Consider the following 25,977-nt stretch of genomic DNA (forward strand, 5'->3'; position numbering starts at 1 on the left):
TTCAAGAAAAGCTAATCTATTGATTTCATACTGAATCATTAATATACAGATACTATATGAGAATCCAAGTTGTTTCAGGTGTGAAATCTGAAAATGACAACTGCCATATCCACAAGATTCAGTGTACAGATAATATGATCCACCCACTTCATCTATGGAGTGACCATAACTACTACTTTGATTCATTATCTGCTGATTTTGAATCAACATCTGCTAGCTTGGATGATGATGACCTCTCCATAGATGCTTTGGATTCACTAGGTTTCTTGAACTGCACCAATATCATGGTCATGTTGTCACATCCCTCGCCACCAGCAGTTGATGGCGCCAAACATCTGTCAAGAACTCTTTCACATACTGTTGAAAGCTTGCTTTCCTGCACCATTTGTTATGGTTAATGTCAAGACTGATGCATATAAGACCACCCCTTGCATGTAAATCAGGTTACAAATGAAGCCCAACTGTGGAATGACAAGATCATTTAGATCAATGATTCTCACTATCCAAAATCATGGTCTTTTATATGCAGCGTACCCTAGCACATCAGCATCCAAAACCAATACCAGTTGACTGACTACAACATCAGGAAATCCAAGATATAGACAAACCCATATAGTTTATTCACATACCATAAGATATGTTCCTATAGAAGTTAGGTTCATAATAAAAACCAACAGGAAGAGATTGATTTGCATGAAAATTTCTAGAAATCAAATGCAAATAAACATTGAAGCAAGAGATGGTAATTTTAAGGTGTCTCTGAACTAAAAGTCCAGCATGCATCAAACGTCCAAGTTCAACAAGATGTCCAATAAAGCAAATTTTCAGAAGATGAAATATTCTTTCCACATAGGGTGTTTCGTCTCAGAAGCAAACTGCTGCCTTTTACAACATTGATAGATGCATAGGTACGTATTTGTATTATGCATAGTTATTAGCGTATTTTTCAACTTTGAAGGGCTAGTCAACTTACAGAGTTTAACTGTTCATGAACAAAATCTACAAGTTGTTGGCTTGACATGCAATCCCTGGAAACAGGAATAACAACAACAATAATCACAATTTTGAAAAACAAGATCCACATACTAAGTTGTTTAACTGATCTTTACCAAAAAAAAGTTGTTTAACTGAATTATTGAAATTCCTAATCAAGTAGTTCTTAATAATAATATAAAACAGGCAAATGCCAAAAGAAGAAAACAAGAGACATAATTAAGGTGCCCCCCTCCCTCCGACCTCCACCCAGAGTAAATTTTGGGGTTTAAAAAAAAAAAAAAAAGAGAGACATAATCAATCTTGTTCTTCCAGTGCTTGTGCTCTATCAACTGTAGCTTTCTGCATTCTGATTCTTAAGGATGGGCTGGAGAGTATAGAGCCTTTGAAGTGGCTAAAGATGGAACCCCATGATTTGTATTAACATAAAACCACTCCAGTGACAGGTATTCTGTATTGGAAGGGAACAGAACCTTGGAGCTCAGAATCTTCCCTTTTTCTTATGATCTATTAAACATAAATGTTCTATTCTGAATTCTGTTGCTTGTCGAACAATAGATTCAATATTCATGAAAATATACTATTCTTTTTATTGCTAGTTAAAAAATATAACAGCACTTCACAGTATGTTTGAAGCCATGTGTTAGGGGCACTTGATTGGTTTTAATTAAAAATGCATTCAATGTCTTCCCAGGATCCAATCTAAGGTAGGCATCAATTTTTGTGCAAACTTGAAAAATAAGGGGACTATTAGTGGATACTGTAGGCAACAGTGGTCCAAGTATGTTGGAGTGATCTAAGTTCAGTGGCATCATGGCTTGAATATGCTTTAAGGCATCCCATCCTCCTCAATAATAATGTCATAATTTGCAAAAAGAAAAAGCATTTGGACATCCCAAGACACATCTAACCAAAGCAAAGAAGACACCATCACACAAAGTTCCTACCCACTTGAATATATCCTCTCTCAAGTGAAGAATATGTTGGAAAATGATTTCCTTGTGCTCATTTAAAGCCATTTTATGTCTTTGTACTGTGTTTCTTTATTTAATAAAAGTGAGACCTTTTTGGGGCATTCCTTTAGTCCAGAGGTTAAATTATAGGGCATTCAGGTGATGGGTGAGATTTATCACAAGAGACCTGAAGGGCTTGGTTCCTTGTGAACCTAGAATATCCCAACTATGGGTGATTCACTTTATGATTGGCATGTGGATAGTCAACAGTGATATCTCAGCGACTGGAGTGAAAACTCCGGGTGTGTATCATATGCATACTGATACTGATCCAACTGAGCTTGATCCATCACAAGATTTATCAGTCACTATTAGTGATTGTGACCACTCAGATGCAAAGATGTTTACTCTTGGACCTAAGAAATTCTCAAAGTCGTGATATCATGATCTAGACACTTTGATATACTATGTGTGAGGTTACTATTGGATTGTAACTAACATACTCTGTATGTTGGGAGGCTGAAAGTGATATTGCAGTACTGGGGATTGTCAATAAAGAATCTACACCCTCAGACAAGAGGAGAGTGTTACAGTCAAGAAGCTGATCTGCATTAGGACTTTGTCTAGGAGCCTAGGACTCTAGCAGTAGAATCCCAGTAAGAGGACTCGTACAGATCTCTAGGTAATATCAGGATGAGTATTGAGGAATCCTAGTCAAACTGGGACTCTTGGGAAGGAATCCAGGTTGCACTAGGACTCTTATATTCTATCCCCAAATCACCCTAGGATGAATATGGAAAGTGTCCTAGTGGCACTTGGAGCCACAGGATAGTTTTTAGGGCTTATCTTGCAGTGTCTTGATTGATTAAGTAATCCCTGATATACCTGAGTTATCATATGCTAGCAGTTACCCTGGAAAGAGATTTTAGTAGATCTGACATCTTTAGGGGGTTTTCCGGTCTGAGCAAAACTCATTGGATAAATCTCATTTCATTGGTGATAAGTCAAAATGGTGACACAAGTATGGTTTTCCCAACTAGGATAAAACACTGATGTGTGGAGGGACAGAGCTGAAATCATCTTTGCATAAGAGAGCCCAGGGACTTAACAGCAATTGTAGAGGAATTATTGGACCTAACAGAAATTTAAAAAGATATTTTAATTTTGACCACACATATTAAAAGAATAATATTCCTATCTCAAGGTGGAGAGGGATTTCTACTCCTGTTCTAATTTAACTCTTATGTTATGGAAACCATAAAAGGATCTCATACACCCCAATTCACCTACCTCTTTATATAAGATATAGAGAGCTTTAGAATTGATGTTGTTCCAAACCCTAGAGTGAGCCAATCAAACCCTAGAGAAAGGAGGACAAACTACAACTTCTAGTTCCCAATAGATCCAAGCTAGAGAGCTGTGAAAGTTGCAGAGAATGGAAGTAGTGTGATTTCTATTAATGAACAACTTGGGTTGATTGAATCATGGGATTCAGGAAAAACTTTCAGATTTCTATTCAGCCTAAAACATGGGGATTAGTGAAAGAGAATGGAAGTAGTGTGATTTCTATTGGTGAACAACTTGGGTTGATTGAATTGTGGGATTCAGGGAAAACTTTCATATCTAGTTCCCAATAGATCCAATGGAGATCTTGGGTAAACTATGAAATTGATTCATCTTGATTGCTGTTTTTTCACTTTCAGAATAAGCCATCATATCTTTTACACATCTGATAACATACAAAGTTCAGAGTGAAGGGAAACTACAACATATATTCCCCCCAAAACAAAAGTTTATCGGAATCCCATCTGCTAATCTTGGGCCTACTTGCACTTTTTTTTTGATCAATTACTTGCACTTCAATCAATTTTATTTATTTGCCTTGTGGTCAAGTAAACTGATAAGATCTGGTTCTTTGAGCTGCTTCAAGGGAGCTCAGACCTCTTTGAAACAGAGCTCTCAAGGGAGGAGAATGAGAAGGGAAAACTTGATATATTTATTCATTCATTTAAAAGGCTACTATTACATCCAAAGCAAAACATGTGGAACAGGCATTGATAAAAAAAAAAAACCATGTGGAACAGGCCACTTTAATTGTGCTGGTGTGTCCTTACACATGTTGACTGGTGGCCACTGGCCAAGGCCGCTCCCAATGGTTACAAAAGTGAGATACTCAAAACCAGAAAAAAAAAAAAAAAATCTTTTACAATGGATGCCCATTTGATGAGAGACCTATCTACTCTTCCACACACTGTCTCCAACCAACTTACATCTTCTCTTTTGTAGCATATCCAGAATGTTTATCTTCCCGTGAACTACTTCCCAACAGAAGCTCTTACTTTGGGTGGAATGGGACTACACCAAAACTCTTTAAAGGGAAAGGAAGAAGCTGAGGATTCACAAAAGGTCTTGAACAAAGAAGCACAAGAAAACAAACCCTTAAGCTGTGTTTGGTTGCAGTGCAATTTTATTTGCATTAGTACAAATGCATGGGAGTGCAAATGAAAAAAAAAATGAAAATTCTCATTTAAATTTGTTTTGAGTTTTATTTTATTCTGCTTCATGTCTTAATTTACTTCATTTGTACTGCAATCAAATAAAATAAGCTAAAATTTGATAAAAAATAGGTAAGAATTTACACTAGAATCATTTGCACTGTCATAAATTTGCATTAATGCAAATTTATTTGCATTGCAACTAAACACAACATTAGGGTGTGTGTGTGTGTGGGGGGGGGGGGGGGGGCAAATATACTTATTAGGTTTTTTTTTATCAGTCGAGGAACTATAAATCTTGACACACACTCATTTTTTTGTACAATGAAACCGAGTATAAGGAAAGAGCTGTTTCGCAGGGACAAGACTGTAACTCAAGAACATTCCAGAAGTTCTCCCCCAATTCTGATTTCCTAATCTGATCAATTCTGATAGTAATCATCTTTGTTCATCGAAACAACCTGAATCACCATTTCATTTTCTATGAGGGACTCCACCACTACAAGTGGAAATACAAAGATAACTTGTTTTTCCACTCACTACAACTCTAGACACTCCCTAGGTGAACTGCCCTCTTTCCTTTGCTAGGTGTAGAACTTGATTTCAGTGGAGAGGGAGTTTGTTGGAACTTGATGATTGACATAACGAACCCAAGCATCTACTCTATATTTTTGTTGCCATCAATAATCTTCTTGACCTAGAGTTGAGCTGATTGGAGCAAAGACGAAGGTCTTGCCAAGACCACGGGCTTTGTAGGTGGAGTTTGAGTTGGGTCTACCCTCCCCAAATTCGATAGCCTTTCACCTCCCTTTGGCAAGTCTTCAACCTAGATTTGCTTGGATGCTTGGCCTTATTGGTTACTTTACACTGCCTTTGCCGAAGCCATTGGCAAATTACCTTTGATGATCTTTGATCCTTGATGGTGCAAGAATGTACCCTACTTAGGTTGGGGTCAACTAGATGTTCTTTTTACCCACCCAGGTTTTGGTCTAACTAAGTTCATCCGTCAGTCTACATCCCAACCTAGACTTGCTTGTCTATGCCTCCTTAGGGTGGGCCCAGAAGTTGTTACCCCTTTCCAAGAATGACTTTGATAATACTTCCCTTATTAGTTCCTTTAGGGAGTTCCCAGTGGCCAGAAATGGGGTTCTACATTTCAAACTCTATTTCTCTCACATGTCGATCAATGGTCCCTGCAAGCCTACCACCTAGACAATTCGGACTGCTTCATGGGAGAGATGCACTCACCAGTTTCCTAGCACAAGTTTGATGCCTGATTCAAGTCAGAGTCTTCCTCCATCACTAGCTCCTTTCCTAGGCATTGTGAATTGTTCATTGTTCAACTTGTTTTGACCTGCTACCTGATTGCTTGGTGTTTTCTAATCCCCTTTTTTAAACTTGTGACATTTTTTGGGTGCATTCATTACTAGATCCCTTAAATAAAGCCAACATGATCTCCAATCAAGGCGCCAAGGCAAGTCTATGTGGCAGGGGAGCACCTTGTCGCCTAGGCACCCCGCCTAGGCGATTGATTTTTTTAAAGTAAAAAAACAGATATCCTAGGGTAGTTCCCTAGGTTCCATTCCTTAATAATAATCCATCATTTTCACAAGAAAAGTATAAACTTCATGTTAAAGTATAGAAAATCAACATATTCATAAGAAAAAAAGAAAGAAAGAAAGAAAATTCAAAAAAATGTGGGCTGAACCCCTATTTTGTTATAGGAAAAGAAGAAAATACAGCATTTAGCAATGTTTGTGTTGATTAAACCCTAACAAATAAGAAAATAATAAAAAAGAAATTAGTATATAAACAAACAATATGAATACTTTAGTTTAATAATGTTTATTTATAATTACAATCCCAAAAATTAAGATTATAAAAGTATTTTATATCACAATGTACAAAACTGCTTGGAAATTAGGCGAGGCGAAACTTCAAGGGCGCCTTGTCTCCTAGGTATTGTCTTTGATTGAAATCAAACTCAACTTACAAAATCAGTTTTTCTCTACACAGTAATCATATAAGATTAGAGATATCAGATACGGGAAAAGGACAGAAAAGACTCACCAGATGCCATCACATGCTAGTACAATGAAATCATCATCATCACAAAGCTCAACCTAATTGCAAATGGTCAAAAGTCAAAACCAAATGAAAATGGTTTCAGTAAACTGAAAAGAGAAGCATTCCAAAGTAATAACAAGAAAATGGTGTGATTTCCTGCAGGAAAGAGATTTCACATTACACATTGTTCATCCCCACATCATAGTTGTCAAGGCATCACTGAGGCAACTAGGCGCCCTTGGCTGGTTGCCTCACCCAAATGCCTTGACTTATGGCAACTAGGTACCCGTCTAAGCAACTAGGCACCTGACAAGGCAACAAAAATGATAAGGCGGGAGTACATTATTATAGTAACATTTATATTGATGCATCTTATTAATAGGTGTGTGAATCATTCTATAATATACTATATATCACTTATACTTTGTTTTAATTTTTTACTTGAAATTTAAAAGACCAAAAGGTTTTGAGAAGAGAAAAAGAAAGAAAGAAAGAAAGAAATAATAGAAGTATAGAGGCTTCGTTTCTTTATTCTCGCCCCCCCCCCATCTCTTCAATTAAATAAAACAGAAACTGCATACTTTTTTTTTCCTATTTTACTTTCCACCTTGAATTTTTATCATGTAAAGTTAATAACCTTTGCCACTTGATATGAAATTGCTCTATTAAATGCTTATTATAGTAGTATGATTTTTGAAAATAATGAAATTAATATATTTAAAGGATTTTTTACCTTTTAGATATGATGATTTGCCACATTTTAGAGGAAATTTAATAAAGAGAATTGCTATTTTTTCAATCAATATGGCATGCTGAATGGAATATAAAACTTGGGAACTAATGAAAGTTACTTTCTTTATATTATAAAATTTTTATCGCCTAGGTGCCCCAGAATCACCAAGACGCCTTGACAACTATGGTTCACATGTCTATATGCATAGGGCTTACAAATACACCAGTAAATGGACTACAATAATATCTCCAATATCAAAACTAAGGGAAGGAAAAAATCAACTTAATCATTCATCTATTGCATTGACAGTAAGAATAGAAGGAAGAAAGAAGGAAAGAAAGAAAAATGCAATGTTTAGAGAACTGGACCGGGCATAGAACCAGAGAAGGGAGAGGTTCACGGCCAAGGGTCAGAGATTCAACCGGGGTCAAACCGTGATGACATGGCATATACATATATATACTACGGGTCACATAAATACTATATATAATATATTTTACAACTTTTAATGTACTTAAATATGGTGGATGGATGGTAAGCTTCTTAAATTTTAAAACAAATGACTAGGGTTCAAGCCTTTTAACTTGCATTTTCTTTAAAATACGTGCATAATAATGTAATATGTACAATAAATAATCATTAATTAACATAAGTAAAGAGGTTGATTAGTGGTAATTAAGTAATCTCTGCAAATAAGAGGTCTTTGGTTCAAATCTTGTTAACAACATTTTAAAATTTTACTTATATATGGACCTGGGCGGTTTCATGAAACTGGGACTGGTTTACCGGTTTTCTGATTAAACCGGCCGGTCAGCCGGTTTTGAGCAAGTCCAGTTATTGGGGTGTGACCAAACCGGTCAGGACCCCGGGTCATGGTTCAACCAGTTCGATTGGCTGGTCCGGTCCGGTTTTCTAAACACTGGAAAAATGAAAGTTAGAAGGAAACAAACAAAAAAGATAGGGTCAAAGGTACTCAGGGCGTGGTCCTTAAATTGGAGGATTAGAAACATTATTTTTTATAGTAAATGAAAATGAAAGTTTATTAAGAAAGAAAAGAGGACTACAGAAAGGGCGATAAGATATCACCCACACAGAAACAAAAACCCAATACCATTTTCTTTCTCAAGACTTTAACTAAGATGAACCCAATGTTCCATATTCTGGAAGAACAAACCAACAGTTCCTAAACACGACTAATCTTTCCATCTATTATTAACCCCCCTAAAAACATTGTCCCACAAAACTCAATAAAATTAAACCCCCCTTAAAACAAGACCCAACAAAGAAAACCTACAGAACATTAAAGTCCTGCAATATCTCAACCCATAGAATCATCTAGATGCATTTCAAATCAATAATAGGAAAATGATGTGATTTCTTGGAGGAAAGAGATTTCGTATTGAACTAGGGGGATCTCCCAGAAACAATCCCATGAGTGATCCTTGCAAACAGTTAAAAGACCAGAAAGAATGAAAGGAAACATACAATGTTAATGTCAGGATTAGCAGTTACAATTTGCTTTTCAGCAGGCAGAAACTTGTTCTGTTTAAATTCCATATCTCCTGCATTCAGTACTAAGTAGGTTAGGTTCAAAAAAAATGCAACCAATAATGAGTTCCTCTTGATATTGATTTATTTTATTTGGGAATTACAAAGCCCACAAGGAAGACATGAAGTACCTATTGCTCTTGCTAAGTTTAAGCTTCCATTAACCCGTCCTGCATGAATGAAACCACCAGCTTTTAAAATCCTTTCTCTCTCAGCCTCAAGCTCAGGCTTGTGATCTCTTGATAAATTGTATGCCTGCACAAAAGAAGCCACATTACCCACTTACAAAATATTAAACACATATATTAATGAATACACATTTACATGTACGTGTACCTTGCATACATGCATGTAGGGCAAGCTTTCGCTGATGATTAGTATAAAAAAAAGTTTTCTTCTTGGAGAATTGTCTGAATTGTGTAAAAGTGAATCATATCCTCAGTGCACCATGAGCCAAAACTCATAATCCATTATCATAAAAGTCCACTTAAGAGGGACAAAAATACACTTTGAACCAAGGGAAGTAAAGTATGGCTAACAATATGATAAAAATGCAAATAGAATGGCCAGCTTAGAATCATAGAATTTTTTTATTGAAATGATTCTTTGTCCCAGTCCCATCCAAAAGGTGGTCTAATGATTGAACTATCTGGAATAACTGATGTGGGTTATGTGTATGTCACATTGAGAGCATAAAAGTTTCTCTTCATAGAATTTCCAAATATAATGTACAGAAAGACCATCATGTTAAAGGAGAAGGTATACCTGACCCTTCCTAGATATTACACAGCGAGAATCACCGGCATTTGCAACAACAAGTTGATTATTCCGAATAATAGCAACGCATGCTGTGCATCCAGAAGTTGGTCCAGAGAAATCAGAGTGAGGCCCCTAATTGCAATTTTTACAGTAGATGAGAATCTTAAATTATGCTGAAAGTGCCAAAAAGAATACTTACAAAAATAATAAAGCTTGTGCTATTTTACATGAGAAGAGAATCTATGTTACATGGATACTAACTAGTATGAGTATCAAAATCTGACAATGGGTACAAATTTCAGACTTGGCAAGCCAGAAAAATAAGTTACAACAAATCAACTACTGTACTTTAGTTTCTAGTTTAAAATATTTTTTATGTTATATGAATAATGGGATAATTATTAAAAAAAAGTATATTTAGATGCATAAATCAATACAAAGAACATAAGCAAACATATCAAGTCTTACAAATTTACTATCCATGTCCAGAAGTTACAACAGGAGTTTGAGGTTCTTTAGTCACAAAGTATGAGTGTGACAGGAAGAGTCCCTTCAAGTGTTGTATCGGTGTCTGTCTGACACAGGTATGGTACCCATTTTTTTAGTGTCCATGTATAAAAAAAGGTTTAAGTAGAGAATGCTGTTATTTAGGCCCATTCAGAAAACTTTTCAGTTTGTAGAACTTTAGATATTTTGGCCCTTTTACAGCCAAAAACTTTGTTTCCCACCTCTTTTACATAAAAACAAATGCAGCCTTTAGTTTAAATAACAGATTGATACAGCAGTTACATATGAAATACAACTATGGTTCCTTCTATCACATGAACCAACTTTTGTTTCAGAATCTATATTAAACTCCAATGCAGAGAAGATAGCAATGTCACTGTAAACCTACACTTTGCTCTTTCCCTTCCTATTTCAATTTCTCAATCATTATATGGATTTTTTTGACATAATAAAGACAGAAATGGACACAATATCATAAACATTCACCTCTCCATAAGCTTTCCAATCCAAATAGACAAGGAACTTTGATAACTTTAGACCATTTATTAATTACTGACAAGGCACACTTGGAATTTATGCAGATATTATGTAGGATGGGAGGACAGCGTCCTAAAGATATAGAAACAGTAAGTCAAAAAGAATGGACAAAGAAAATTCAAATCTGAGGTATATTTCATGTCTGAAAAGATGAGAGAAAAGGAAGTAATTTCAAATCTGAGTTTTAAATCTATGACTCTTTAGGATAAAGGCAATATGTTTCTTAGGTATCATGTCCGACAGTCAAACTTATAATACGCACAACTATGGTTACATATATTTTCTAGCATGAACTTTCTGGTTAGCTGAGAACAGGGACATGTGTTCATTGAAAGACAAGTAACTCTCTTTTTCCTGCCCCCCCCCCCCATGAAAAAAAAGAAGAAGATATTTTATATACTGCTTTAGCATGAAGCTCAATAGAACATGTCTATAAAGTTTCTACTATGATATCTAGATGCTTCAACATGCTCAACATAGTTTATCACTGATATGATATCAATGCAGGTCAGAAAGCACAGAATCTCCCATATGCAAATTTTTCATTTGTATATCCTAACTGTTTGACAATGTTCTCAAGTATTTTAGTTAACATAAATATTTATATAAGTCAATGTTGATTGTATGATCACAAACTTTCAAGTGGATCCCAATCAAAGGAACAAATAAGGACAAACATATACATGAACAGCATACAAATAGCTAGATACCACAATAAATATCATTAATGAAGATATTGGAGAATACTTCTTCAAAGGCCCAATCATCAAAGTGGTTATTAGCTTCACCACCTCTAGGAGACCATATCAACCCTTCTATCATTCCAGTAAACTTGTTTATTTTATCTCCCAATATGGCCAACTCTCTCCATCCTCTTTGTCCGCGCATCATCTCATCCATCCTGCATCAATAGAAATAGTGCCATAAATTAAACAAAAGAAAAAAAATGCAGCTACATAAGCAAATATTTGCATTCACTGGAGGGTATTGAATTCATATTTATCTCTTCTTGACAACTGATACATGATCTCAAAGTTATAACTTCTGCCTGGTTTAAAACTCTTTGATGTAATTTATGAGTTGTTAAAGAAAAGATCTCCCCTCCTAGAAGTTAAAAGTAGACCATTTCATCTAATTAGAAACTGAAATTTTCAAATACATTGAATCAAGATACCTAAAAAATGCTTTCTGAACAGAAGTGCCTATATCTCCAGCTGCATATGCTTCATGCTTCAACACCTGTTGGTGAAGGTATTTTGCACAGAACTTAGCAACCACTTTACCTGCCAATAGCATAAAACAAATCAATCACGGCAAACCCTGGTGTAAGATATTTCTACATTTTTTTCAGCAGTCAGATATTACTAATTTACAAAATAAAATTTCTATCTTCCAAAGTTGTCAAGGTGTCACCTATGCAACTAGGTGCCCTGCCAGCCTAAACACCTTGACTTCTAGCAAAAAGGCACCCACCCAAGCAAAACAAAATGGCAAGACAGGTACTATATTACAATATCATTCATATTGCTTTTTCTTACTAATATTTGTGTTAAACAATTCTATTATATACTAAATATATCATTTATACTTTATTTTAAAGTTTTAATACTGAAGTTTAAAAGATCCAAAAGGGTTTTGAGAAGACAAAAAAAAAGGAAGCATAGAAATATAAAGAGGTTTCTCTCTCTATATATAAAACAGCAGCACCATCCTTGTTTTTTTTTCACTTTTACTTTCTATCTTAAATTTTTATCATATAAAATTATAGCCATCTTTAGAAGCTAATTTATATGGAATTGCTCTATTAAATACTTATTATATTAGTAATTATTTTTGAAAATATTGAAATTAATATATTTAAGATGTTTTTCTTTTACATAGGATGATTTGCCATGTTTTAAGAGGCAATTTAATGTTCTTTGTAGAGAACAATGATATGGGCCCCACAGCTATGGTCCCACTGTGTTCGTAGGGTAGAAGGTGTTCTAGTCATCCTAGGGTTAGCTGGTGGTCAGTGGTTATTTCAGTAGTTATTTATTTCAGTTTTATTTTGTTCTATTTGTTATGTAAATACTAAGGACAGATCTGTCCTTTCCATGTAATGAGCATAACCTATAAATACTAAATAAAGTGGTGGTGGCAGAACATTAAGATTTTGCTCCTCCTTTCAACTCTTGTGTTCTACTGCTCTCTCTTCTCTATACCTTTTCTTCTATTTCCGAACCTGAAATCCATTAGGGTTCAAGACTGATAGCAGTCCTGAACGTCTACTTGGTATCAGAGCCAGGTTTCTCATGTGAGTTTAGTCCAGCCGACCACATGAGAACCATCTAAGGCTGGAAGCTGAGAAAGTAGAGTTCGTTGACTGATTCTTGGAGATCGCCAGAGGGTTTAGTAGCTGTTTGAAGATTTGCCACGGTTGCAGAGTGTTGGTGATCAGGAAGAATCAGAGAAGGCTAGGGTTCGGATAACCTTGGAAGGCAGCGAACAGCATTCTCTTGTAAGTTTTTTATTTTTTGAGAGAAGTACTATCAGAGAAGATAGGTTGGACCTGTCTAGAAAGGGCGGTCGAACCACTCTAGGGTTTTCTTCCTTCTATTCTCTAGGGTTTTGTCTTAACCCTACGGCAAACCCTAATGCTGGGCCAAACCTTGTGATCTACCTGTGAAGCTTTTCTTAAGTTCTCTCCTCAACATTGATCAGTTTTAGGGTTTCATATTAACCCTACTACAAGTCTTATCCGTACGGTACTTCTGATGACTGGGATCAACCTGCCTGCATCGCCTATGATAGACTCTCAACTCCTGATCCCTCTAACCACCCTCACTACTGCAGCCCTCATTACCCAATGGAATAGGTAAAGGAACAACAACCACCAATCTTCATCCTTCATTGTTTACCACTTATCATTTATCTTCTGGTAGGGATAAAGTATCTATTGTTGATGGCTCTCTTGTCCCCATTTCTGGCAAGGGTGACATCAAATTGTCAGATACTATCTCCTTGTCTTCTGTCTTGCATGTCCCTAAACTTGATACTAACCTTCTTTCAGTTAGTAGTATTACCAAACATATGAATTGCTCAATAACTTTCTTCCCTGACTGATGTGTTTTTCAGGACCTGGAGATGAAGAAGGTGATTGGGACTGGCCATGAGACAAATGGGATCTATCTGCTCGGGGAGAGTTCTCGTCGGGAAGAGTCAGTGGATAAGAAGTCACTTGTTTCTCAGATTGTGAGTCCGGTTATGCTTTGGCATAACCAATTGGGTCATTTGTATTTTCGGTCCTTAAAGAGTTTGTTCCCTACTTTGTTTGAGTCTGTTGAGTTGTCCCAGTTGAAATGTGAAAGTTGTGAGTTTGCTAAACATTGTAGAAACTCTTATTCATTGAGTAATAAAAGGAGTAATAGTTCTTTTGATATTGTGCATACTGATGTTTGGGGGCCATATCACATCCCTTCTATGGGTGGGTACAGATATTTTTTGTTATTTGTTGATGATCATACTCGATTTTCTTGGGTTTATCTTATGCATTCACGAGATGAGGTTCCCGCCCTGACCCAAAACTTCCACCAAATGATCCTAACCCAGTTTGATGCCAAGATCAAAGTTCTTAAATCTGATAATGCAAAGGAATACTTTGCTAAGCCATTGGCATCTTACCTTCTTAATCATGGGGTTATCCACCAAAGCACTTGCCCTCATACACCTCAGTAGAATGGGGTTGCAGAAAGGAAGAATAGGCACATCTTGGAGGTGGCTAGAAGTATTATGTTACCTCCAATGTCCCTATTCGCTTCTGGGGTGATACTATCCTCACAGCGGTATATCTTATTAATCGGGTTCCTTCCCGGGTTCTTGATATGAAACCTCCTTTTTCCCTTCTATACCCAAATGAGGAGTTGTTTACTGTTCCCCTTAAAACATTTGGTTGTACCTGTTTTGTTCAGCTTCTCAAACCCCATCACTCCAAGTTCGAACCAAAGGCCTCCAAATGCATCTTTCTTGGTTATGCACAAACTCAGAAGGGTTATTGCTGCTATGATCCTGTCTCAGGGAAGAAGTTTGTCTCCATGGATGTCACTTTCTTTGAGAAGACACCCTATTATTCTCGGGTTTCTCCTTAGGGGGAGAGCAATGAGAGTGGGGATTTGGGTCCTTTTCTTCAGGGGGAGCACAGTGAGGGTAGGGTTCATACTTTTGGGGCTGTTCCTTTACCTATTCCATTGGGTGATGAGGGCTGCAGTAATGAGAGTGGTCAGAGGGATCAGGAATTGAGAGTCTATCACAGGCGATGCAGGCAGGTTGATCCCGGTCATCAGGAGTCCAGGCCAGCTCCAACCTCTTCTACGGCTCCAAGTCCAGGTATTACAGTCCCAGGGCCCACAGAGACTCCTTCCATTGTTGCCACTTCACCTCCTGCAGACGACCTTGACCTTCCAATTGCCATTCGTAAAGGAAAACGGCATTGCACCACATCTACAGCCCACTGCATTTCCCAGTTTTTATCCTATGATCGCCCATCTCCCTCCTACAGGTCCTACCTTACTTCCGTTGCTAATGTCCCTATTCTAAGAACAAGGCAAGAAGCCCTATCAGTCCCGGAGTGGAGAGGTGCAATGCAAGTTGAAATGGATGCCCTATTGAAAAATAATACCTGGGAGCTAGTTGATCTGCCCAAAGGAAAGAAACTAGTTGGATGCAGATGGGTATTTACTGTGAAGCACAATGTGGATGGCTCCATTGAGAGGTACAAAGCTCAGCTAGTTGCAAAAGGGTTCACCCAGACTTATGGTATAGATTACTTGGAGACATTTGCCTCGGTAGCCAAGATGACCACAATTCGAGTTCTATTATCTCTTTCAGCAAGCCATACTTGGCCTTTGTACCAAATGAACGTTAAAAATGCTTTTCTGAATGGAGACCTACAGGAAGAGGTTTACATGCAGTTGTCTCCTGGATTCTATGATACAGAAACAGGTAAGAAGAGGTTTACATGCAGTTGGGTATTGAGGTTGCTAGATCTAAACAGGGGATCTTTGTCTCTCAAAGGAAATATGTTCTAGATCTATTGGCGAAAACTGAAAAGTTAGGTGTCAAGCCTGCGGATACACCCATTGAACAGAACCACAGGATTAGTGCAGAGAGTGGGGAGCCTCTTGAAGACAAAGTTATGTTCCAGCGATTAGTGGGAAAGCTCCTATATCTTTGCCTCACTCAGCCAGATATCAGTTATGTAGTTAGTGTTGTCAGCCAGTACATGCATTCTCCTAGAACCACGCACCTTCTTGCAGCAAAAAGAATATTAGCATACTTGAGGAGATGCCCAGGTAGAGGTATACTGTTCAAGAACAATGACCACATGAAGGTGGAGGTCTATACGGATGCCGATTGGGCTGGGAGTGTTGATGACAAAAGGTCTACCTCTGAATATTGTGCCCTTGTGGGAGGTAACATTGTCTCTTTGAGGAGTAAAAAACAGAGTGTTGTCTCCCGATCTAGTGCTGAAGCTAAATACAGGTCAATGGCTAATGGAGTGGCTGAAATTTTATGGCTGAGATCACTACTTGAGGAGTTGGGTATTGAGTATGAGAAGCCCCTGATATTGGATTGTGATAATCAAGCGGCTATTAATATAGCACACAATCCGGTGCAGCATGACAGAACTAAATATATTGAAGTTGATCGACATTTTGTATGAGAGAGGGTCTCATCACAAGAAGTGTCTCCCATACATCACATCCAACATGCAGCTAGCAGATATCCTCACCAAAGCTGTACCAAGGAAGAAGCTAGAGGTGGATCTCTCCAAGTTGGGAATGATAAACATTTATTCCCAACTTGAGAGGGAGTGTAGAGAACACTGATGTGGGCCCCACAGCTATGGTCCCACTGTGTTCGTAGGGTAGAAGGTGTTCTAGTCATCCTAGGGTTAGCTGGTGGTCAGTTGGTTATTTCAGTTGTTATTTATTTCAGTTTTATTTTGTTCTATTTGTTATGTAAATACTAAGGGCAGATCTGTCATTTCCATGTAATGAGCATAACCTATAAATACTAAATAAAGTGGCAGCGGCAGAACATTAAGATTCGGCTCCTCCTTTCAACTCTTGTGTTCTACTGCTCTCTCTTCTCTATACCTTTTCTTCTATTTCCGAACCTGAAATCCATTAGGGTTCAAGACTGATAGCAGTCTTGAACATCTACTTTCTTAATAAAAAGGATTGCTATTTTTAAAATCAATATGCATGTTTGATGGCATATAAAACTAGAGAATTAGCCAAAAGTTAGTTCTTTATTTTATAAAATTCTTATTGCCTAGGGTGATTTGGCGACTAAGCGCCCCACTATTGCTCATAATCACCTAGAAACCTTGACAACTATGGTACAGTACCAATAGGAGTAGAAGGCATTATTACACTAAACTGTGGGGAAAATGCTTAGTGTAGCACAGAATAAATCTATAGACAAACCCATATTGAGGGATATGAAAGTGATAAAAATGCTGTCTGAAGAAAAATTACAAATATATCAGAAAAGGCCAACTCAACCTGTCCTGACAAATTGTAAAATGGTTATGTAGGTGGTTTATTGTATCATGAATCATTATATTCCATTATCATAATCATAGCATAACCTATTCACATATTAAATATACAGGTATATGTCATGTCAGGTGATAGTGGAGCACATAGACATTGCATATTAAAGCTTTAGGCACATAGACATTGCCCTTTACTCAGGTCCAATTGGTGTACGTAACTCCATAAGGGCTGAGATTATGGCTGCAATGGAAGGGGTGAAAAGGGCTAAGGAGATGAGCATTAGAAAGAAGAGATTTAAATGAGGAGTGGTTACAAAAGGAGGAAGCTGGTTTGTGGATATCAATAAAAATGAAATGAAGAGATTTAAATGGCTCACACAAGATAATGGAAGTAAGACTACAATGGGTTACAAGAAGTGCTAATTCCTTTACTGGCGTACTGGTCAAACAAGGGGTGGGTACAGATCAAATGTTTTGGGCTCAAATGTAACTTGTTTGAGAGTTTAAATGGGGAGAGCAAAGAGAACAATCTCTCCCATTCATATGCCTCTTTGTACTTAATTCTTTTAATTTAATAAATTTTCACAGCTATTGATAAAAAATAAATAAATGCATAGTTGAAAACATATCAGTGTTATGTGTCCATAAAGATGGATCTCTACACAACTTCAATCTATATGGATAAAAAATGTGCAAGAATGGAGAGGCAAATAAGGTTCCAAATAAGAGTAAGAATTGTTTGATACATTGGTATCAATTAAAATTACAGAACCCCTAAGCAAGTAATGAGTGAAAAATACATTTGATGCACTATGATAACTTGGAATAACAGTACTTTTTGCATGAAATGCATTGATCTTTCAACATGACAATATTTGCAAAAAGCGAAGTGTCTTAGCCACATGTTCTACATACGAGTCCAGTAAACAAAAACCATAGTTCCTTTGGATAGTCTTTCAATATCCTTTAAATTCATGTCATAAAAGATTGTACTTAATTCTTTTAATTTAATAAATTTTCACAGCTATTGATCAAAAATAAATAAATAAATAAATGCATAGTTGAAAACATATCAGTGTTATGTGTCCATAAAGATGGATCTCTACACAACTTCAATCTATATGGATAAAAAATGTGCAAGAATGGAGAGGCAAATAAGGTTCCAAATAAGAGTAAAAATTGTTTGATACATTGGTATCAATTAAAATTACAGAACCCCTAAGCAAGTAATGAGTGAAAAATACATTTGATGCACTATGATTACTTGGAATAACAGTACTTTTTGCATGAAATGCATTGATCTTTCAACATGACAATATTTGCAAAAAGCGAAGTGTCTTAGCCACATGTTCTACATACGAGTCCAGTAAACAAAAACCATAGTTCCTTTGGATAGTCTTTCAATATCCTTTAAATTCATGTCATAAAAGATTGTACTTAATTCTTTTAATTTAATAAATTTTCACAGCTATTGATCAAAAATAAATAAATGCATAGTTGAAAACATATCAGTGTTATGTGTCCATAAAGATGGATCTCTACACAACTTCAATCTATATGGATAAAAAATGTGCAAGAATGGAGAGGCAAATAAGGTTCCAAATAAGAGTAAAAATTGTTTGATACATTGGTATCAATTAAAATTACAGAACCCCTAAGCAAGTAATGAGTGAAAAATACATTTGATGCACTATGATTACTTGGAATAACAGTACTTTTTGCATGAAATGCATTGATCTTTCAACATGACAATATTTGCAAAAAGCGAAGTGTCTTAGCCACATGTTCTACATACGAGTCCAGTAAACAAAAACCATAGTTCCTTTGGATAGTCTTTCAATATCCTTTAAATTCATGTCATAAAAGATTGTACAAAAAAATACATGGACAAAGCAGCGCATGACTAGTTATCCAGTGGAAGCAGTGGTGCTTGGAGCGTTTGAATCAGGCTAAAAAGGAAAAATTGAACCAGTGGCTAGGAACTGCTCTTGTCAAATATATACATAAATACATGTTTAAAACACAAACTATTGAAAAGATTAGACTCTCTGCTAGTAGTAAATAAGCAAATATTGATAATGTTATGGGAAATGGGAAAGAGGGAATTATTTTTAACAAAATAAGGTTATATACATTTATCTATAAACATAATGTTAATTTTTTTTGGTAGAATGTTAAATTTGAATATATCAAATATATAATGCCCATGTTTCCACATAAATATACTAATAATTTCGTCCTGATTTTTTAAAATAAAAGTATCTTAAAAACAAAGATATCTCTAAAAGAATCTTTTCCATATTGTTTTTTTTTGACTGGATTTTTGTTGTACTACAGCTCTAGGAGGCATGAACCTTGTTTCTGCACCAAACTTTTGCTATATATCAAAACTGCTATCTATTGAATCACCAGAGCTATCAAAAATGGATGCTATCAGAAATATCCATATAGGATAACAAACAGAAATGAAATCATCTGGGAAGAAATAACTCAAATACCAGAATCTAATACTTACCTCCATGCCCATCATAAACACCAAAGAATGATGTGGTACTGTCTAGATCTGGATATGCTGCATGCTATAGAAAAAAACACATAAGCAAGGATAATAACAGAATATAATACAAAATAAAGCTAAACAGATATCAAGATAATGCAAGTTCAAATTAAAAGTCTGGTTAAAACAATAACTACTTGAACATAAGGGTACAAATTGGGTACCCAATTTGAAGGATTTCAACTGCATCAATCCTGGGACCTTAAACTGGCTTCCTCAAAAACTAATACATGCTCAACCAAGGCCTACCCAAGTTACAACCAAACTTGAACAACATGTGTGGTTATAAAAGCATCCAGAGATAGTCCTAATCCTAACACCATAGAGTAAGCAACATGCTGATACGTGCAGAAGTATAGAATGCTTAATGGCACTAACATCATTTTGCCAGACGAAGTTAGGAACTAGAACTAAAATGAAGATCTAGAGAGAAAGCTTAATGTAGAAAATCCATGATAATTCAAACCTTTCTAAAACTTTCCATTGCATAAATATATATAAATAAAGGAAAGAAAAAATAATGGAATTAACTTCAAATGCTTAATGACATATTTTGAAGTTTCTGACAGTACAGCTTTCATCTAAAGAAAATAAAGTTTTGCCTTAAGAGTTTTACAAAAAGCATTTGGTTAACTTCCTATTGTAAACCCAGGTCAATCGATCCCCAAAAGGCCATAAACGTATTCACTTCATATAAGGTGATCCTGATGGCGGATCATGTCCTTGTGGTACGAGGCAAAGAAAAGGAAATAGATGCATAATGTCCCCCTTTTAGCCTTTAGAGAATCCAATATTATAAGGGAAAACTGCCATGATCACAAGGAACAAATTTTATGGTCTGTTGTTCCATCACAATGACAATATTAAAGTTTGGTTTCTTTTTTAGAATATGGCAAGAAAAAATGGTATGAGTAGTAAATAGTGATGCTTTTACTTCAAAACATAATGACTTACAGCCACATTAACTATAGATATGAAAGTTAATAGTGAAAACACAAAAATGAAGAATGATATTTTGAGATGGGAGTGACTATCTAGAAAACATCAATTAATGCGTTACAAAGACTAAACACTTTAAACTAAAACCAACTAAATGGTGATTTACCACAAAGGTTTATCTGTTCCATCAACAATTTACAAGATTACAACTCAAATAAAATAAAATAAATCAGAACTGCTTAGTATATTGACAAGGTTCATAAATCAGGAACTCATAAGAAGACAGCAACAGACAGAAAGGAAGAATAAGAAGAAGATCAGAAATGAAGTTGCAAGCCTCCACAGGCACTGAGGGTGGCTCAGTAGGTACGTTAGTTGGTTTTCTCCAGCAGATGTGCGGATTCGAATCCCGCTAGCTACCACTGACTTTGGAAGAGAGTTATTATTAGTGTGATGCTGTGCTATTCCCAAAAAAAAAAGAGGAAAAAAGAATTATGGCCCCTATGAGGGATTCAGGCATACGATCAAATACCAAAAAAAAAAAAAAAAGAAAAATCACAAGATAGAAGATCTATGAAATGTAATGTAGACTGATAATATGAGATTACACAACTTTCTGGAAACCCACACTACCCTGTATACTGATGTAGCTAATCTATTCTGAAGGGAGATTTGTGTAGGGCTGTCAAGGGGTCGGTTCTGGGTCGGAACCAGGTAGAACTGGTCCCGGAACCGATAGGAGAACTCATGGACCTGGAACCGACCCAGACCCTATAGGGTCTGTAATTCTGGAGCCAGAATCAAACCGATTTTGATATGTATGCTAATAATACCCCTGCTAAAAATGCAATAAAAACCCTGCAAAAACCTAAGATGCAACAAAAACCCTGCTAAAAAAGGAAACTGATAAAAAATAATAATAACTGTATTGATGTGTGTGTGGGGGTGTGGGTGGGTCGGGTTGGGTCCAAATCAGTTCGGGACAAGGTGGACCCGGTTTCAACCTGGTAATACTCGGAAAATTTTAAGAACCGGAACCGACCCATCGGAACAAGTTCTGGAACCAGAACCGCCCCAATCGGTCCGGTTCCATCAGGTCTATCAGGTCTGACCCGACCCATTGACAGCCCTAGATTTGTGTTCCCAGTAACACCAGTGGTTTACTCCCTACATTAACTAACCACTGAAAAATGTTTTATTTTATCAATTAAAAAATAAATACTTTGATGAGTCAATTCCTTACTTCTATGGGGTTCTTGGTTCTGGTAAGTTCAGTGGTTGTCAATTGGACCGGATTTGGTCCAATATGAGCACATTACAGATGGATCAGATCCAATCCAATCCGGTGAATACTTTGGACCATTTTGGACTGGTCCAATTCAATGTCTAGACCGTCCAATATGTTCAAATTGGTTTTAATTTAGACTGGTTCCAACCCAAACCTGGTTCATTGACACCTGTATTCTTATCTTCTATCAATGGACCAAATATTGGTTCAATCCAATCCAATCCATTACAGATGGACTGGGTCCAATCCAATCCAATAAATGCTTTGGACCACTAAGTTTGGACTGGTCCAATTCAATGTCTTATTGGCCTGTCCAGTCCGTCCAAATTGATTTTGATTTGGATGGGGTCTAACCCAAAACCAGTCCATTGACATCCCTAGTCAGAGGCATAACATCAGGACCCAGCCATCTTAACATAGGAGAATTCTAGGTTGAAGAAATAAGTCTCAGTAGTCTACAAGAAAACACTGGTAATTCCACACATGGAAATATGGTAGGAAATTATAGAAATCAATGAAAATCTAATACTTTCACTCACTAATTTTGATCTTATCAGTAGCTATAAATCAATAAGGCCTAAAGACCAGTCAATTAGGAAGGCATCCCTGGAAAGGACATTCCAAAAACAAGGAATCATCATAGCCCTTAAATTATGGGCTATGGCAGTATTCCTTCTTACATCCGATGTTTCAAAGCCAACAATTGGACTCCCTTGACTAATGTTTACACACAAATGGGGGAGATCGTTGCTAACATTTTTAATATAAGCATTACTTAAATCAAAATATTCAGCAAGTATAGCATAATGAGAATATGAATTATTAAAACATAGGAATTGTCAATAATTTGCAGTAAGTTATAATTTCCCCAACTAACCGATCGGAGAAAACCCAATATTTTAAACAGTGGTTCAGCACTCCTTAACCGTTTAATTAATCAAACAAGATTTACTCCTCCCTTGACTAATGTTTTCAATTTTGCATCCAAATTGATTTTACCCACAACAATTGAACCAATTTACTCAAACAAATTGAAACCAAACTTTTTTTATTTAATTTTTTTTGATAGATATGAAACCAAACTTGTTAAGACCAAGGATTTCACCCTCTAAACACATTAGACAAATCCAAGTTACGTTCACTTACAAAAATCAGCAAGAACAACAAAAATATCTATTGCCGAACTAGAAAGTAGGAAAGAAAGAACTAGAAAGGTAGGTTTCATTGAGTATACTCACTGCGTCTTCCATGGTTGCGCGCCACCCTTGCATGGAAGACAAGCCATATTTAAGTTTGCTATTCTCACCGTCTTCAGAAAATTTTTCAGTTTTGGGACTACTGAGATATATCCCCATTCCTTCCTGGATCTAAGAAAAAGTGTTATTAACTATCAGATTAATAGAACGATGCAATTAAAAAGAAAAATAACCAATGCAAAAAGAACAAGATGATTACCCTCTGCAAGGTTATCTTATGTGACCAGTGGATTAATTCAAGAGTACTCAACTGTGCATCTTGTCAAATTAAAACGAGTGTTATCCTATCAAATTCCACTAATATGGAATCTCCAGACTACAGATTCTCAGCAGGAATGACCAAAGACTAGAAACTGCTTCAAACTAGCTATAACCAAAGCCCAAAAATGAAACCCAAATTCAATCCCTGAAAGCAAACCCAAGTAGGAAATTTCAACTTAGAGGGAGAAAGAGGCTTGCAGAACCGATCTAAGTTCTAAATGTCTCCCAAAACTAAATTTCCAAACATCAGATTGACTAAAATACTGGAAACCCGGAAGACAGTTCTTGATAATATTAATAAAATAATAGGAATTTTTATCTTAAAAATTAAAAACAAAAGCGGAAGTTCTAGGGTTCCTGATGCACTCACGTGCCAGGGCGTGCGACCGTACACTGTTCTAATCAGACCCAACTGAGAGAAACACCAAGTGGGTAAAATAGAGATGGTTGTTCCTGCGACTGCAACAAAAACCCAGACGATTCTTGCTCGTTCTTGACTGGAGAAAATAACAAGTTGTAACTAATTGAGACAAGAATTCAGACTGATCAAAGACGCAGAAAGATAAAAAAGATTGCAGAGCAAAGAGAGATAGAGAGATCGCCAGTCGGTGAAATCACAGCAGACGCCAGCGGCCAGTCAGAGGGAGAAAGAGAGAATTTCGGAGTATTGGAATTGGACCTTTCAATTGACGCCTAGAGAACTATTATCTTGCTTTCTCACTTGCTCGCTCATTCTTCTTGTGCTTGGTTTGAATAGCAAATTAGTAATTCACATTCTTCGTTACATATTACATGAAAATACAATTTGTTTGATTTATTCTCTTAATTTGAAATTTCTACCGATGTGTTTTCTATGTATACGAAAAGATCTTAGATTTCCAGTTACAATAAGCATTAAATAAAGGGCAGACTTTCTGAATTCAGACTACGCATTATTCATCTCATTCCATATCTGCCGTACACGTGGCAAATATGTAGACCTGTCACCAATCAAGTCCTTATCCATGTGGGTCATGTAGTGCACAACTCAAAACCAATGTTTTTGAACTGTCGTTGATTCAGATGGTCAAACGGAAAATCATTTCCGTTCAGACAACCGGTTTCGTTTTATTCCAAACTCGATCCTTGGTAAAAAACTATTGAATTAGTCAATGATTCGTTAATCCGGATGGTTTGACCGCTGAACCATTTGACTCGAAGAATGGTTCACGGTTTATTACTTCTAACAAATTAGAACAAGAAAAAAGAGACTCAGATATGAGATCTACTAGAGAGAGAAAGAGATCAGTTGACAGATGTCTGAGACAATGAGAGAGATCTAAGAGATCTCACGTTTAGAGATCTGGGAGAGCAGTCTAGACAACATATTTGCAAGAGAGAGAGAGAGAGAGAGTGAAATCTAAGATTGAGAGAAATATCAAATCTACTTCGTTGTCGACATTCTTGCCGTTGTAGTTTGCCATTGCCGTTGCAACCTGCAAGTGACCTCCTCTTCTTCTTCTTCTTCTTCTTCTTCTTCTTCTTCTCCTCTCCCTCTCTCTCTCTCTCTCTCTCTCTCTTCTTTTTCTTCTAAACTCTCTAGCCACCGACAGCTTATCAAATCTCTCTCATCCTCAAATGGTCAAACCTTACTTCTCTTATATTTATATGCATCTTACCCTAATATTCCAAACTAATGAGTAAGATGATATATCACCTATTAAAATATTTAAATTGTTTGACTTAGGCAGTCGAACCGCTGACTTGGAAACCGATGGCCAAAACAAATCCTTTTCCAGGTTAGTTTTTAAAACCTTGCCCCCACATGTAGGTTGCGTTTGGAATTAAAGTAAATCAAGAATAGCGTAAAAATTTATACTGGTTCGATTTTGTTCGCATTTAGAAGGAGAGTGTAATCATGATTGATGTAAAACTCCACTCTGGTTCAGTTTTGCATACGTTTGGATGGAGTGGAGTTTTATGTCGACAATCGATGTAAAACCTATCAAACGTTTATCGATGTAAAACTTTACACTCTTCACCCATCACATTTTTCAAAAAGCAACAACCACTTTTATGGTTCACTGTAAAACGTCATCGATGTACTTTTACACTAATTCCAAACATAGCCAATAATACACGTGATATGGGAAATATACGATATCAAAAAAACTTCTAACTAGTCAGCGTGAATCATAAACGTGATAGCCAATTAGATGCCATTTATACCGAGGGCTGGCTCGTTGGTGTATTAGCTGGTTTGTTCCAGGCTTCTAGCATTAATGTAGAATCTAATCTCGCAACCAACACTTTAGGGAAAAAGGGGTCAAAATTCATGGGATTAGAATTAGGGTATATCTGAATTCGATCCGACATTGTTAAAATCTGATAATATTTGATCGAATCTCATAAGTAGACCTGTTCATGGGCCGGGCTTTGGGCCTGACTTACACTGTGTTGGGCTGGGCCCCATTCAAAATTTGGCAAAAGCTAAGCTCGAGTCCGGCCCATGAACAGGTCTACTCATAAGTATGGATTCGAATTTGAATCGGGTGATGAAGTCA

At 36.6% G+C, this 25,977-nt stretch overlaps 1 protein-coding gene across 10 annotated transcripts; it reads right to left on the reverse strand.

Annotated features, from left to right (window-relative positions):
- LOC104603251 (putative protein phosphatase 2C 60) lies at nt 1-24,306 on the reverse strand. Of its 10 annotated transcripts, none has more exons than XM_088897407.1 (13): nt 24,114-24,294; nt 23,805-23,931; nt 23,373-23,579; nt 23,156-23,284; nt 19,649-19,712; nt 11,767-11,875; nt 11,340-11,493; nt 9,555-9,680; nt 8,921-9,044; nt 8,727-8,803; nt 6,512-6,564; nt 974-1,028; nt 1-376 (listed from the first exon to the last, which is right to left on the reverse strand). In XM_088897407.1, exons 4-13 carry the CDS (start codon nt 23,270-23,272, stop codon nt 173-175), a joined length of 1,083 nt encoding a protein of 360 aa, XP_088753533.1. In that variant the 5' UTR covers nt 23,273-23,284; nt 23,373-23,579; nt 23,805-23,931; nt 24,114-24,294; the 3' UTR covers nt 1-172. The 10 variants fall into 10 exon arrangements, with proteins under 10 accessions (XP_088753533.1, XP_088753537.1, XP_088753536.1 ...); XM_088897411.1 differs by having other exon boundaries at nt 1-461; nt 24,114-24,291; XM_088897410.1 differs by having other exon boundaries at nt 23,156-23,278; nt 24,114-24,254.
- Nucleotides 24,307-25,977: the final 1,671 nt, after the last annotated feature.

The sequence above is a fragment of the Nelumbo nucifera genome, chromosome 2 (genome assembly GCF_055504915.1).
Source record: "Nelumbo nucifera cultivar China Antique chromosome 2, China Antique-T2T, whole genome shotgun sequence".
In the NCBI taxonomy this organism is placed as follows: Eukaryota; Viridiplantae; Streptophyta; class Magnoliopsida; order Proteales; family Nelumbonaceae; genus Nelumbo; species Nelumbo nucifera.